This window comes from Ochotona curzoniae, unplaced genomic scaffold (genome assembly GCF_017591425.1).
Source record: "Ochotona curzoniae isolate NIBS_2020 unplaced genomic scaffold, NIBS_Ocur_1.0 contig_2699, whole genome shotgun sequence".
NCBI lineage: Eukaryota > Metazoa > Chordata > Mammalia > Lagomorpha > Ochotonidae > Ochotona > Ochotona curzoniae.
In genome coordinates, this window is record NW_024465561.1 from 5,736,775 (window position 1) to 5,753,044 (window position 16,270).

Sequence of the window (16,270 nt, forward strand, 5' to 3'; positions counted from 1 at the left end):
CCTTGCTGTCCACTGCTCATCACAGGACCAGCCTGACCGTGAGGATGCCAGGCTGGCAGAGCACAGGCACAGCCTCCTGTTGCTGCCCACCTCCGGAAGGCCCCTGTAACTGGCGAATCCGGGTGCAAAGCTGTGTCTGGGGTCCCACATCAGGGGCTATGGGGGTAGGGCATGTTGGTGGCAGCAGCAGGAAACGCTGCAGCTCCCTGACTCGCCGTGGGAAGGAATTGCAATCTCTCCCCTCCTCCTAGGAGGCAGTAGCTTTGGCAGACCTGGCACAGGGCTGCACCTTGCACAGGGGTGGAGGACGGCTTTCAATGCCCTAGGACACTTCAGGGCCCCTTTCTAACCGAGCAAAGCTGTCTGCTCCAAGGACAAGGTCTGCTCGTGTTCCCAAGTCCCCACACCTCACCCAGCCTAAGCACAATCCATTTTGCAGCAAACGAGAATGTTGTCTCCCCCTGACCAAGCACTGCTCGGACACAGGCCTGGGGAGTACCCAAGCTACAGAACTGTGGGGACCCATCACCACAGTCTGATGCCCAGGGGTGTTTTCAGGGCGAAGAGCCGCTCAGTAATTCTGAGGCACTTCCTGGGGTCTCTTTACATTTCAGGACGTCGCTTCGGGGTTCAGGTTGGCCATGACACACTCAGATGTAAAGGCCTGAGGCACAGCACGCAGTCTGTGGCCACCCAAAGGGATACTAGGCAGCGAAAGCCTTAATGTCACATCAGGGACAGCAGCGCCCCCTGGTGGCCACCATGACCAGCATCCAGAGGGACAGATGAGCTAGAGTTGGGACCCAAACTCAGCTCGGAGGACAGGGCACTATGCAGGCACTATGTGCTGAATGTAAACTGAACCCCAAGTAACTCTGAATCCCAAGTTGTGAGTGACTGATCACAAGGGGTGCACACTCAATCCAAAGACAGGGGCTCGAGGTAGGAGGCACCTGGATTGGATGAGGTTGTATCTGAGTGGATACAGCTCCCAGGAACTGGATCCAGGCAGACACAGAGAGTCAGGTGTGCACCGTGTCACCTGCCACAGGATGCTCCATGCTGCTGCATGCTCGGGACTCTGTCGGCGGCCCCTGCATCAGAGCGCACGGTGAGCCTCGGGGCCTGGGAGCCCAGGCTGAACGCCCTCAGGTATTCCACTCATTAAATGGAGGCCTGGGCAGGGCTCACAGTGCCAGGCAGCCCAGTCTCCATCCTACAGGGCCCTGCCACCTGCCACCTGCCACCTGCCACCTGCCACCTGCCTTGGCTTGAGGTGGCTGGCTCCATTTTGCCCTCTAAGCACTGATGCCTGCTTTTTCTGGAAGCAGTGCCCCGTTTTCCTCTGGGGAGCCTCCCACACGCGGGCAGTCCTCTCCATGTGTATCGGGTACACCTTTAATGAGGGCCGAGCACACAAGAGCTGGGTCAGGGACTCCGTTCTGCAGCTGCCGTCGGGGACAAGGCACTTGTTTCCCACTGAGCTAGCCCATGCCACAGAAGCCTGGTATTTGCGTGGCCATGGGCCCATTCCTGCTTGTGCAAGCAGCTGGATCCAGCAGAACCTGAAACCAGCCTGCTTCAGGGTAGGTCTTTATTGCTGTTCATAATTGCAAACTTGGACACCACTTTAATCAAAACCGTCTTTATTATTACTATTTAAAGAGCAGGCGGTCACGAGGGGGCACCTGGACGGGCGTCCCCCAATGGCAGAACAATATTTACATGGGGTTGGGAGGAGGGGGTCGGAAGGCTGAGGCCAAGTGGTCCCATGACCAAGTGTGCTGCCACTGTGGAAGGGAAGACCCTGGAGGGGCCGGCAGGGGGTAGGGGTTGGGGAAAGGGCTAGAGGAAGATCCTTGCACCTGCGGCCCGGCCCGGCCTGGGTCCCACTGACACCTATGTCAGTTAGGCCCGGGGAGGCATGCACAGCGAGGAGACACCACGGGTCACATTTGGGTCACCATACCGCTGGTTTCGGAGTGAGTCTGAGAGAAAGACAGCCAAGGGTTTCCGAGGTCTGGGAGACCTGCCCCCACCCCCAGCCTAAAGTGCCACACCCCAGAAGCCATCCCCCTACAAAAGAAGGGCTCTGCCTCCCCTCCCCTTCCCCCACCCCAGGCTGACCACCCCCACCCTCTGGCTCTGCTCACCCGTATGGCCTGGAAGATCCACTCCCGGAAGTCACTGACTTTGGTGTAGACGCCTGGCTTCTGGGCCAGGGCACAGCCAGTGCCCCAGCTCACGATGCCACACAGGCGCCAGCGTGGCGTCCGAGAGATGTTGTCTTCGCACACAAAGGGGCCGCCACTGTCGCCCTGACAGGGGACAGGGAGGCCTGGCTAGGAGCTGAGACAGAAGCAGCCGCCCTGCCCCAGCCTGCAACCCCTGCGCCTCCCTGCCCTTGGCCTCCCAGCCATGGGGTGACAGGTCCCCCAGGGGCACACCTGGCAGGCATCAATGCCACCCTCGGGGTAGCCGGCGCAGAACATCTTGGGTTTGATCTGGTTCCCATAGAAGTCGGGGCTGTTGCACACATCATTGCTAATGATGGGGACGCGGGCCTCCTGGAGTACTCCAGCCTGTTGACCTGCGGGTACGTGGGCAAGATCTGGCCAGAGCTGCGGAGCAGACACAGCCCCGCCACGCCCCCCGCCACAGCCCTGGGAGAGGGGGTCCCTGCCATCTGCCCACCCTCCCACGGGATTTCCCGGATGGCGACCTCACCATAGTACTGTGTATTGCCCCAGCCGGTCACGGTGCACAGCTTGCCGTCCACCAGGGCCTGGCCAGCGGCGGGCAGGCACACGGGCTGGATGTACTCTGTGGGCCAGAGCATGCCTTGAGCACTGGGTGCCACCTCCCCATGCCACAGCCAAGTGCTCTTCTCCATCTCTGCCAGCAGAGTAAGGAACTCTGTGTGCCGGGGTAGCTGGGGAGGGGCCCTACCCCAAGTGGGAAGCAAAGTTGATGACTTGTCACAGCCAGAGCCCAAACCAGAGACCCACCCTTCCTGATGAGTGACTTGGCTGCAAATGTGCAAAGACACCCCTCCCCTGTTACTTTAATCATACACAGAGGGACTGGCACAGTGGGTAATGCTATAACCTGCATTGGCGCTGGTTCAAGTCCCAGCTGCTCTACTTTGAATCTAGCTCACTATACTATCGAGCCCGGGAAAGCACGTGAGTGGGGAATGGCCCAGGTTCTTGGGCCCTGGCACCCACAGGGGAGACCTGGAAGAAACTCCTGCTTTTGGCCATCGTGGCCACCTGGGGAGTGAACAAGCTAATGGAAGACTTCTCTCTCTGTTTCTCTCTCGTCTCCCTTTTTTTTCTATAGCTCTGTCTTTCATACACAAATAAGTAAATCCTTAAAGAAAAACAAAAAGAAAATTACAAACAGAAATACACAGGTCCATGCTGAGAGCAGTCGCCTCTGAGGCGGTCCTCTTGTGCAGTACACAGCCTGTGCAGGTGGCCCTGGCAGCCCTGCTTGCCACTCATTGCCCTCCAGTAGCTGCAGCCTGCTTGAACCGTAGAGCGAAATTGTCACTGCTTCTGTCCACAGGTTGCAGCGGGAAACTTGATAAAGCCTGGCACAGGGCGAGTACTCACAGGACGAGGAACAAAAAGCCTCAAGTGCGAACTGTGCTTGCCCTGCTCAGAGCCCCCTGATCTTACCCCCTCTTAGTTATTGCAACAACCCTCACACGGCTTCTCGCAAAGGAGCCCACATGCGCATCTGGAGTCACACCCAGCAATGCCCAACCCGAGCCTTGCCGAGCCTTGCCGAGCCTTGCCGAGCCTTGCTGAGCCCTGGCTGTCCATTGCCTTCTTGGCAGCACTAGCCCCCACCCACCTGCTTTCTCTGTGGACACTCCTCCACCTTCATATTTTTAGCTCCCTTGCTCTTCTAAGGAAAAGGAGTCCTTTTGTTTTCCATGGACAATTAAGACCACAGATTAATAGCCAGGAATGAACTGGGGCTGGCGTCATGGTGCAGAGTCCCTTGGGACACTCACAACCTACATGGAAGTGCAGATCAAGTTCCAGTGCTCCACTTCCGATCCAGCTCGTTGCTAACGCGCCTGGAAAGCAGCGGAGGATGCGTGGGCCCCTACACCCATGTGTGGGAGACCCAAACCAAGTGCCAGGCTCCTGATGTCAGCCTGGCTCAACCCGACCCGCTATAGCCACTTGGGAAGCTGAACCAGCAGACAAAAATCTCTTTCCCTCTCAGCTATTCTGCCTTTGGATTTTTTTTTTTTTTTTTTTTTACATCATAGATACAGTGCAAAGCACAGAGAGTGTTGGTACTGGGAACACAGCTGGCAGCACCCGAGGGCCCAGGTGGAAGCTAGGGACTTGGAACTCCATCCTGACCTCCCATGCAGGTGCAAAGACCCAAGCACTTGGGCCATCTTGTGCTGCTTCCCCAAGCGCCTGAGCAGGAAGCTGAGACATAAACAGACGCTCCAGTGAAGGACAGCGGCGTCACAGGCAGCAGCTTGACTCTCTGTGCCACAGCACCGGTCCCACAAGTACCGTGTGCATCACCAGGATCCCACCAGGCCCTACTGACAAGCTTCAGCCTGACTCCAGGGGAGGGGAGTGCATGGAGCAGGTGCCAGGACTCACAGATTCCCACAGGGATCCTTCTCACTGAGAACAAGGAAACACCTCCCAGGGAAGGGCTGGGAGCAGCTACTCCGTTTCTGCTTCATTCACATCTTCTGTGTCAACTTTCATTTCACATCATCATTATTTTAGTGGCAGGTGTATCCCACAAACCCGCGCCCAGAAAGTGCAGCTAGCAGCTTCTCCTGTGCTGGTAAACATGTACCCATCACTGGAGAAACACCTTCACCTGTCAAACCCAGCAGCCCCCTCAAGCCCCGTCCCCACCGTCTGCCCCAGCCACCTCCTCTCTGTCCCTAGATTAGCCCACACAACTCTCAGCCATGAGTCACACAGGTGTCCTGATGCATGACACACACGCATGCGTCAGCCCCTTGTCCCCTGTGGTACCCAGCTTCTGCCGCTCGGCACCGGGCTGACACGTGCAGTCCCTCCGCTGGCCAGCCATGTCTATGTGGTTTGTCTGTCTCCACCTGGTGCCACGACCACTCCTAAGATATATGCCAGCACCATTCTCTCTGGCCCCATCTCCACTCCAGAGACTGAATCCTGAACCCCCGAGGCAACCCAACAAAACCCAAAGCAGCTGCACCATGGCTGTCACCATGCCCGTGTCCGTCATGACCTGCTTCCCTGTCCCAGGGCCGTCTCCCCTGTTTTCAGGAGTCTGCAAGCTGAGACTCAGCTCCCCAAGACTGACCTGTGAGAGGCAGGGGGCTGGCAAGATGAACCAGCGCGATGTCATTGCTGTTCTCCTCACTGTTGGGGTCTCGAAAGGGAAGGTAACCCCCGTGATAGACCACAGCCTGCACCCCCAGCTGCAGCCCATGGGGCGAGGCCTGGGCCACGGCACCGGCAAACACACGCCACCGAGACAGGACGCGGTTCCTCCTGCAGGAGAGGACAGAGACAGGGGCTGTCATCCAGCTGGGGCGCAGCCTCCCCATTGCAAGTCCACGTCCCGGCCTCGCCCCACGTGGACACTCACTCAGGGAAGCAGTGGGCAGCTGTCAGCACCCAATCCCCTGAGAGCAGGGACCCTCCGCACAGGTGCGCCCCATCATAGCGCAGGCTCACTTGCCACGGCCACCTGCCCAAGCTGGTGTCCTGGCCTCCCACGATGCGGTCCACGGGCAGCTTCCTGCGGCCACAGTCTGCAGGACAGGGGGTGGGATGAGGTGGTGGAGTGGCCAAGGAGGCAAAAGAGATTGGAACTGGCCCTAGAGGGTCTGGGGACAGTGGCAGGGGTGGAGTATAGCCCAGATTCTGAGAGATGCCCCGGGAGTCTCAGGGTCTCACCTTGGCAAACAGCAGTCAAGAACTTGGCCCGAGGACAGTCACTGTGAAAGAGATGGGGACAGAGGGAGGTCAGTCAGGACTAGAGACAGTAGGCATGGACGCAAGGCATGAGGCTGGGGTCCCAGGGCTGCCCGTCATCCACCCGCTTCACTCTCCTCACCACACAGATAAGACGTCCAGCAGCCTCCGGGCATGGGGCAGCCGCCCCTCATCCACGCAGAAGAAGCCTGATGTGCCATTGGCACCTGCCGTCCGCACATCCAGCTCGGAGTGGGTCAGTGCCCTGGGCAAAGCAGGAGTCAGACATGCCCCCAGTCCCAAAGCACCTCCCCCTCCCTGCCCCACACTCCATCCTGACCCACTGGGTACCTGAGGAAGCCCATCTCCTCACAGCTAAGCCCGGCCACCCTGGCATTGGAGCGCGAGGAGCACAACAGCCGCCACGTCCCTTCCGTCTTGTCCAGCACCGCGAGCCGGCCGTCCACGGAGCTGACCTGCACTGCAGCGGGTAGGCAGGGGAGGGGCGCCTGGGTCCTCTGCCAGCACCCCCACTCCTTCTCACCTCCCCAAGCTCAGTCTCTCCTGTCCTGTCTTGTTGACCCCTGTGGCTTTGGTCCTGAATTCCAGCAGTCCTTCCCCCAGGTCGTCCCCTAACCAGGGGAACCAAGAAACTGCAACCTGGAGACCAGGGGCAGCTGCTTCCCCGGGGACTCCCAAGCCAGACTCCCACACATGAGCTGGCACTATCTTGGACATTTGGGAGAAGGAAAAGTATTTCAGCCTTTTTGTCCCCATGGTGGGAAACTGAGCCAGCAAGGAGGACAGTTGGGAGAGTTTGGATAAGATTTGAAAAGCCCCTGACATAGCCAGGCTTGAGGACCCCAGAATTGCTGGTTAGGGGCGTATATGACTTTCCCTTCGGTTTAAGCAGGGTGTTGTGTAGGGGCAGCCTGAGGAGCTTTGATTACATCAGAGTGCCAGTGTTCAAGTACAGAGAGGGAAGGAGGCAAAAAGGAAGGGGTAGGGGAGAGGCTTTCATTTCTGCAGGACTCATCAGAGCCTTGAGTTTGTTGAAGTTCATAATGATCCAAGCAGAGGACACGCAACACTCATTCATGCGCCCAGCAAGCATTCACAAGGCACGTGACTCCATGTCCAGTGTGGGATGACCCTGGGGACACCAAGCGAGGCAGGCCTGGGCTCTGCCGCCACCAAGTCAAAGCCTGGGAAGCGGGGAGTTGGAACTCACTCAGTGATGGTGGTGATGGAACTCGCCACCAGAGTAGGTCAGAGAGGGAGCCCACAGGAGGTCGCTCCTGGGACATGCGTGGACTCAGGAGGAAAGCCCCTGGGAGGCCCTGTCCACTGTCCATGCGCAGAGTGAGCCCGTGAACACAGGTGTTTCTTTATATTTATACACAGGTACCAGATCAGGCTCAATTTCAGGCCTTGTGAGCTCAAAGCCCAGCAGGTGGGGTGGATGACGAGTGAAGGAGCAGACAGTTGGGAACAGAGCAACAGTGGGTCACACTGCAGGAAGGGGATGCATAGAGGGCGTGTGTGGGGGTGGGGACAGTGAGGTCAGGCTGGCAGGAGGTGAGTACAGACGCAGGGTCTTAGAGAGCTCACGCTGTGTGCTGCAGATACAGAGAGGTGCCAGCAAAGTAAGGCTGCGGGGGGCCTTTGAAAAAGGTACAACCGGGCCCGGCGCGGTGGCGCAAGTGGTTAAAGGTCCTCACCTTGCCGCCCGGGATCCCATATGGGCGCCGGTTCTAATCCCGGCAGCCCCGCTTCCCTTCCAGCTCCCTGCCTGTGGCCTGGGAAAGCAGCAGAGGACGGCCCAAAGCTTTGGGAACCTGCACCCGCGTGGGAGACCCGGAAGAGGCTCCTGGCTTCGGATCGGCATAGTATCGGCCCGTTGCGCTCACTTGGGGAGTGAATCATCGGACGGAAGATCTTCCTCTCTGTCTCTCCTCTCTGTATATCTGCCTTTCCAATGAAAAAATAATAAAAATAAATCTTAAAAAAAAAAAAGAAAAAGGTACAACCAGGCAGGGCTGTGAGGATCTCCACGCTCCCTGGTGGGGGCAGACAGGAGCAAGACCCCAAGGGGCTCACTGCTGGGCTGGCCAGGTGGGAGAGGATGGAGGCTAGCAGACAGCAGGGAAGCTAGAGGGAGCGGTTCACAAGCCAGGGGAAGGGTACAGCTCCCAGCAGAGTCATCTTCCTGCAGTCCTCTCGAACAAGCAGAGGCAGGATGTCCCAGGAGCAGCCTGCCCTGCTGAGAACCTGCTCCATGTACAGCTCCTGTGTGCTCCTTGTCCCGCGAGCCATCAACCAAACCCTGCCACCATCACCAGAGGTGACCGAATCCAGAAGAGCCACAGCTGCCCAGAGGCACCCAGCAAAACCAGGATCTGAACTCAGACCCACTGGCCTGCACGGTCCCTCTCCTTCTGTGACATTCACATGAACCCTGGCCTGTCCCCATCCCTACATGCGTGTACCCACTGCTGACACTGAAAAGCCACCTGGCTGGTTTGCATTCATGGTGACCTCCCACATGGGGTGAGGGTAGGGCAGGTCTGGCACCTGTGCCAAGACTGACCAAGACAGGCTTTGGGACAGCACCTGAGGGTGGCAGGCAGGAAAAGGAGAGGGGCAGAAACACATCACAATATGGACATGTTGGGATGGAGGCGGGCGGTAGGGAGCATCCACTAGTCCCTTTCAGGGTGTTTTAAACCATAATTCCTTGCCCTTGCGTCTCCCTTTGGAATTCTACATTAGTATTGATACTATCTGAAGCAGAGCAAAACGAATGTTCTAGGTCACCCGGTGTGCTTACCCAACTGTCTGTGTCTGATAGGTTTAGATAAGGAGCAAGAACTCCAAGAGAATAAAGCGAGGGCACAGCTCAGGGCTTGTTTGTCCTATGTTTGCAACACCAAAGTGCAAGTGAAGGGCGTGTGCACTGGTGCTAGCCAGAGTCCGGTCTGAGCCGTGGCTGGCTCCACCTCCGGCCAGCTGGAGGCTCCGGGGGACCAGGCCAGCTGGCTCAGGCTGGCTCGTGTCTATGATCTGTCCTCATGTTCATTCATTAAGCAGTGTTTTCCTGAGCACCTGCTAGATGCCAGGCACTGCCCTCCTGGGACCCACTAGGAGTCGATAACGAACAGTGAGTGGGAGGACGGGGTGGGAGGTGGAGGCAGGTCAGGAGGTCCCTGGGGGACCACAAAGGACTTTGCTCAGGAAACCAAAGCCCGAAGGGTGAGACGCAAAAGCCGGTGTTTCCTGGGCTGCCCAGGTAGTCACCTTCTCCCACGCTTGCTCTGTTGTCCCTCACCCTCAGCTAAGGCTCGGGGGAGGAGAGGCGGTCAGGACTGTGAGGCCCCATGGCTCAGGTGTGATGATGCACAAATCACAGCTGCCCTGTGGTGTGTGGGCTGCGCTGAAGCTGGCTGGGGGTCGGCACTTGGGACCCAAGAGGTGTGACCCGGGTCAGGGAGGCAGCTGTGGAAGGGGGTCAGTAGAATGGAGAGGGAGGCAGGGGTACCAGTTTTAACACTTTTTTTTTTTGCACTAAAATAAACTTTGGGATTAATACCATGGTTCAGGTTAAGCTGCCACCAGGGATGCTGGCATCCCCTATGAGTTTGAGTCCTGGCTGCTCTACTTCCCATCCAGCTCCTTACTAAGAATCCTGGGAAAGCAGCAAAAGATGGCCCAAGTGCTTGGGCCCCTGCCATCTACGTGGGAGACATGGATGAAGCTCCTGGCTCCTGGCTTCAGCTAGGCCACTGCTGCCATTTGGGGAATGAGCCAACAGATGGAAGATCTCTCTCCTTGTCTCTCTCTCTCTCTCTCTCTCTTTGTAACACTGCCTTGTTCAAACCATTTTTAAAAATAAACTGACATTTTAGCTCCATTTTTGCAAACTTACTGGAGCTCCAGCATATCAGCTATCCGTGTGCCAGCAATCCAATATTATAACTAACTTGTATGCCAGCCCTTTCTTAACAAACAGCAGAGTAACAGACAACCACCACTCAGAGGGCTACAGGTCAAAGCTCAGTCCTACCATGGTTTCCTCCTACACAAATGAGGAGCTATGTAGCCAGAGGGCTGTGCGAGCCGAAGGAGGACCAATGAGTTAGACATCCAACTGCCTAACTCCTTTCTTCCTGCAGCCCTGGGTCATGGGGTAGCTGCCAGGAGCTGCCCTCAGGGACAATTCATTCATCTATCCCATAATTCATTTTGGCACCTGTGTGTCCATGTGGTCACTTGTTCCCATGTGCCCACAGATGCATCTATCATAGGCAAGCTGCTCCCGGCCCCTTCATTCACCAGCTATGGTTCCCTCCTTGTGAGCAATGGAGATTGTCCTAGCAACTGTTCCCTCGGTCAGCTGGAGGACCGCCAGGAATCCCTCTTGAGTCCGCTGCACCCTGTTCCACCTCGGACACACATCCTGGCATCGTGATGTAGCCCTTGGGAGCCTGGTGGTATGGAGCACCTAACAGTGAGGTTAGGATGAGGATGCATTTAACAGTCCCATCCTCACAGGGTGCAGGGGTAGGACCAGCTAGAAATGAGCCTCCCCACACACAAAAAATAATAATAATCCACAATTTTTTCTTGCCCAGACACACACTAATACTTTGTATAGTTGATCTCAAACTTTCACAAGTGTGGCTTTCCACTCACTAACCGCCTTGGGGCAGCCTTTTAAGGAGGTAGATGTGCATCAAGTGGTGCCTGGTACGCACTGGGCACAGCTGGCCAATGCAAGCCACAGCTGCCAGTCCCTCCTACATGTCTGTGCACATGCGCACAGCCTCTCAAAGGGTGCCTATCACCCAGCGCCCTGCAAGGGCCTGCTGCAGGGTCTCCCTGCAGCGGCGCCCCGGCCGGTTTTACTCACCTGGGTAGAGCGGCTCCTGGTCACTCCTGAGCAACACGGTCACTGCGGGGAAGGCAGGAGTTGATGAGACCTGCAGGCCAGGGGTGGGGTACCGGGGGAATGGGGGAGAGCAGGAGGGGGTGCAGGCTCACCAATGAACCAGGAGGCTGCCCCGATGCCCGTCAGCAGCAGTAGGGTCCCCGCAGTGAGCACTGCCACCTTGATCCCAGAACAGCACGCCACATTCCGGCCACCTGTGACAGACAGCATACTGAGAACACCACCAGGCCTGTCATGGGGCTGGGCTGGGTTGGGCATGGGGACAGTGCCACCCTGTTCACCCTATCCCCCAATCCTTGGGCCTGACTTCTCCTGCCCGAGCTGGCTTGCCTGGGCCGGGTTCCCAGGGGTGAGCAGTTGGCAAGGCCATGTGGATAGCCAAGCGTCCAGCTCCACGGGGTGCCAGCCTCCACCCTCTGGCCTCCACTGGGGCGCTCCCCTGGCCCTCACGGGATTTCTCCTCCCCATGCCACTGCGCTTTTGCAGCCCCCTCATGGCCCACTCACTTCTGCTGACTTTTCCAGAGGTTCCCCAGGCCTCTTGGGGTCTGTGACCCCTGACTTTTGTCCTCCTGGCAGCCCTCGTGCTCACTGCTTGGTGTTTTTTTACCACCTCATTTCTTGCTGCTGCTGCTCCAGGCTCCCGTCTCTCCCAGGCAGCCCCAGACAGAGGTCTCTCACAAGACCAAGCTCCAAAAGCAAACTTTCTCCCAGGAGGCTGAGAACATGAAGGGGCCAGCGTGGTGGCACAGAGTTAAGTCACTGATCGTGGCACTGACACCCCACATGGATGCTGGCTCAGGTCCACTTCCTGTCCAACTCCCTGCTAATGTGACTGGAAACAGCAGGAAATGCCTAAGCACTCCTGGTTTCACACTTGCATAGCCCTGTTTATATAACTGTTTGGAGAGTGAATCAGTAGACGGAAGAACTCTCTCTCTCTTTCTCTCTCACTCTTTCCTTAGCATGAACAAATTACAAAATAAAAAAAAAAAAAATTCTTTTAAAGAATATATTGAGGAGCCAGCACAGTGGTGTAATAAGCTAATCCTCTACCTAAGGAGCCAGTACCCCACATGGGTTATGATTCATGTTCAGCTGCTCTACTTCCCATCTAGCTCTCTGCTTGTGGCCTGGGACAGCATTGGTGAATGGCCCAAAGCCTTGGGACCCTGCAACCATGTGGGAGACCCAGAAGAAGTTCCTGGTTCCTGGCTTCAGATCAGCTCAGCTCCGGCCACTATGAATCAGAAGATGGACGTTTCAAATAAAAATAAATAAAATCTTTGAAAAAGTAATGTATTTAGAAATTTGTCAGCCTTGCTTTAAAACCCCGGGCTTTGGGGCCGGCACTGTGGTGTGGTAGGTAAAGTCTCCTACGATGCCTGCATCCCATATAGGTTCCAGTTCCAGACCCAGTTGCTCCACTTCCAATCCAGCTCCCTGCTAATAGGCTGGGAAACAGCAGATGGTCCAAGTGCTTGGGTCCCTGCCACCCAAGTGGAAAACAGGAGACCCGGATGAAGCTCCTGGCTTTGGCTTGGGCCCAGCCCTGGCCATTGCATCCATTTTAGGGAGGGAACCAGAGGATGGAAGATACCTCTCTCTCTCTTTCAAAATAAATAAACAAATCCTGTAAAAAAAAAAAATGTTGGACCTCACCCATTCCTAGCCGAGTCTTGGGTGGGCGGCATGACATCTTTGGGCCTCACCCTAGCAGTCGTTTGTAAAAACAAGCTTCAGAGTCCTTTTGGTAAAGAGCAACAGCCATAGTGCCCGTGGTGGGCAGCTCTGCAAGCGCGAACCCTCAGCGCCCACCTCTATCCCACAGCACACTTCCCCTTTCCAGGGTCCACCTCCTCCCCAGCAAAGCTGAGTCAGGGCCCCCTGAGATCTCAGCCTGCGAGGAGACAGAGCTGGGGACAGGGTCAGTGCCGTCAACACCCTCTTTGCCATCCCCAGCCTCAGTGTTTCCACTGGTGAAATGGGCTTTCATTCACTTCTATCAGTTGAGCGCCTGGACCTACCCCAACTCAGAAAACTACCCTAGCCCCCAACAAAGCAGGAGATCAAACGTCAGCATGGGCTCCCACATACAGGCAGGGAGTGGGGCATGCCCTCCAGGCTCTGCCAAGGGAAGTTACAGAGAACATGATGTAGGCAGGTGGCAGTGGATGGGGCATCCCAAGAAGCAACCTGGAGCCAAGACCCACATGCAAAGCAACCTTGCCAAGCCTTGGTGAGGCAGGCCTAAGCTGGCTCTGGTGGAGACACTGCCCTCTCCCTCCACCAGGAGCCAGTGTGGCCTGAGCTTGGGGGGAGGCAGAGGGAGTAGGATTGGGTGGGTACAGAGGGGTCTTTTCCCTAGCAGGGAAAGGCCACTAAAATACCTTTGCCAGGACTGGCATAGGCTCAGGTGCCCTTGGTGCGCGGGCACGGTGCTCTCACAGCTGCAAGAGCCCCTGCCCCCATCACACCCACCTGAACACCCTTCTCTGACTCCCATGGGGCCATGTCCAGCTGCCAGCCCTCCCTCCCTGCCCATGCCCCTAGTGAAGGTATGGCCTCCTCTCCCCTCCCCCAACTCCTCCCTGCAGCATCAGTATCCTGTCCCCAGGGCTGGACCCTCCCTTGAGACCCTCGATCAAGGGTCCTGCAGCCTCATGTGTGTCCTTGCCTTCCCCCAGAATCCCCGGTTCCCCTCACACCCAGCAGGTGCCATCCCAGCCTCAGCATCTCCCCAGATCTATTCCTCACAGACCCTGCCCACACTCCTCCCTAGCACTGTGCCTGGTCTCAGGATACATATTCCCCCACCCCGCCCCAGCCCGTGAGACCACCTGGCTCATGGGGACTTCCTTTCCCCCAGCGCCATCCAACCACTAGGCTCAGTTTCCCCTTCTGGTCCTTGCTACCAACAGAAGCTCAGGAATCCACCTCAACACTGCAAATCCAGTAGATCCCTGCCTCCCCCAGGGACCCTCTGTGACTCCCTTAGTGCCCCCAGAGGTCAGAGCTTGAGCCCTCCAGCACACATGCATGGCTGATAGGGATGTGGGCATCGGGCAAGTACGTCTCCACATTCCGGGGCCGCCTTCCAAACAACATCCCCCATCACTGAACTGAGCTGGAAGTTCAAGCACCTGCTAAGAAGCAGCACAGGGTGACCACTAGTGCCACCTCATGGAGAGACCGAGTACAACAGCCCCAGGGAGCCTGGTCCAGCCTGCCTCCCTCACACTCCCAGCTCTGTTTTCAAAAACCTCAACAAACGCCAACACTACCTGCCTGCCACCAGGCATAGCCGACAGTTTCTCAGCCCCCAGCATTTAAACATGCTCTTCCCCCTCTACATGACACACACCCTACGTACTCCCAATTCCAGCTCTGGGTTTAATTGAAACATCAATCACATCCCAGCAATGGTAGGCAACTCTAGGAACAGCAGCGATAGACGCGGATGACAGCAGCCTCTGCAGCAGAGCTGGCTCCCAGAACTGCAGACCAGCCCAGGACCCCGATCGGCACGGGTGTCCATAAACGCTTGTAGCTGTTGATGGGGAGCCACTGCTGGCACCACGCCCAGTCGACAACCAGAAAGGAACTCCCAAAAGACACACTCATGCTCATCCAGCAAACATGTGTCGTCAGCACCCCCGCGGCCAGCCCCCTCTCCTCTCCTTGCCCTACAGCAGGGGTCCCTCCAGGACCTAAACAACTTTAGTCCTCAAGTGTCCCATGGATACTTTCACCATCTCCAGTGGACAGAAGAAATGGGTGTTTTAGGGAAGAGGACACACAGAGGGCCGGCTGTTCACCCGAGGCCAGACAACCAGAAAGTGTTACTGAAGCTGCCTCCAGGAAGATGTTGAGGAGTCAGCCCCAGCCAGGGGAGGGTAGGACGGAAAGGCAGCTCCCCGCAAATTAGGCCCTTCCATGGCAGAAGAGGCTGCGACTGAAGCAGACAGGAGGGAACCTGCTCCAGGGGTGGCTTCTCTCTGTCACCCCTGGCAAGGCCTCAAGTCCAAAGTCTTCCTTCTGCACTTTTGCCCACACAGCCAGGTGTGTGTGTTGGGGTGGCGGGGGGGTGGCAGGACACGCCACCACAGGCAGCGAGTGACAGCAGAGCTCCCTGAGTTCCTGGGACCCCAGGACTGACAGTTTCCTTGGCGGATGCCCAGTGTAACTGGGGGCCCCCCAACAACCTCGCAGAGGAGGGAGGAAGGCGGAATGATAGGACATACACCTGACCCGGGGGGTGGGGGCAGGTGAAAGTTCAGAGGCAGGAGGACACTTGCATAAGGTCACACAGTGCCAGGGCAGCAGAAAACAAATGAAAACACAGACCAGGCCAAGGGCCCAGCCAGGGTGCTTAAGCCCAGGCTCTGGGTCCCTAACCATGCTAGCTGCAGTGCCAAACACAGGACAGGGCCCACAGCAGCTGAGAAGGGGCTGGGGATGAGGGGAGACTGCGCCAAGACAGAGAGAGGTCATGGGGGGCGGGGGACAGGTGGCTACACCGCTACCCAGAAAGTTGGGTTAATAGTTAATTGGATGGCGGGAGCCTCAGTAGGGGATGGGGATGGGGATGGCTTAGGAGGGAGGGTGCCCAGGGAGAGGGGGCTCAGAAGGGGCAGAGGAAAGGGAAGAGGCAGAGGCACCAGACAGAGTGGGAGTCAGGGGGCCCGGGCAAAGGGTGGGGGGACTCACCACCCTCCTTCTCCGCCATGTCACGGCCTCTTGTTAATGATTCCCTGGATGACCTCCGGGGCCGGGGAGGGACCTGTAGGGAGAGCAATGGGGGGAGGCAAGGTCCCAGGGGAGTCTAGCCCAGCACAGCCCTGGGCCCTCCAGTCTCAGGCGCCCATCCAGGGAGGCTGCAGGGACTGGGCCCTGGCCAGAGCATGCTGTGGTCACGGACACAGAGCAGCTCAGGTTCAAGCATGGGGTCAGAGACTGGTCAGTGGCCCGGCAGGGCGGGGAGGTGGGGAGGTGGGCGCCTGGATTCACAGGGCTGGGGACCCCTGGCATCTGGGCCTGGGGCAAAAGGGTACCGAGGAGGTGAGGGGCAAGGGCTGAGGACTGGCAACTGCGGATTCTGGCGACTCCTTGCTAGGAGAGAGAAGGGTCCCTGGGACACAGAGAGTGGGGGTGCCCGTCTCTAAGTCTGAAGCAGGAGCCACCAGAGCCCCTCCTCGGAGCCTTGGGGGGACTTCCAAGAGCCCACAGTGAGGGTCCCTGGGAATCCCTGTGTTGGGAAGTGGGAGCCAGGTTGGACAGGGGGTCGAGGGGCGGAGTCCGGGATACAGTGTGCTAGGAACCGGAACTGTGAGTCTGGGGGCGCAAGACCTTACCCCGGGGTCGGG

The 16,270-nt window shown here is 57.5% G+C and overlaps 1 protein-coding gene across 1 annotated transcript; it reads right to left on the minus strand.

Annotated features, from left to right (window-relative positions):
• Positions 1-1,841: 1,841 nt before the first annotated feature.
• HPN (hepsin) lies at positions 1,842-15,633 on the minus strand. Its single transcript, XM_040976469.1, has 12 exons — positions 15,618-15,633; positions 10,998-11,099; positions 10,867-10,908; positions 6,309-6,438; positions 6,100-6,222; positions 5,940-5,980; positions 5,629-5,794; positions 5,341-5,531; positions 2,728-2,823; positions 2,448-2,590; positions 2,154-2,318; positions 1,842-1,988 (listed from the first exon to the last, which is right to left on the minus strand). Exons 1-12 carry the CDS (start codon positions 15,631-15,633, stop codon positions 1,950-1,952), a joined length of 1,254 nt encoding a protein of 417 aa, XP_040832403.1. The 3' UTR covers positions 1,842-1,949.
• Between the last annotated feature and the right edge of the window lie 637 nt (positions 15,634-16,270).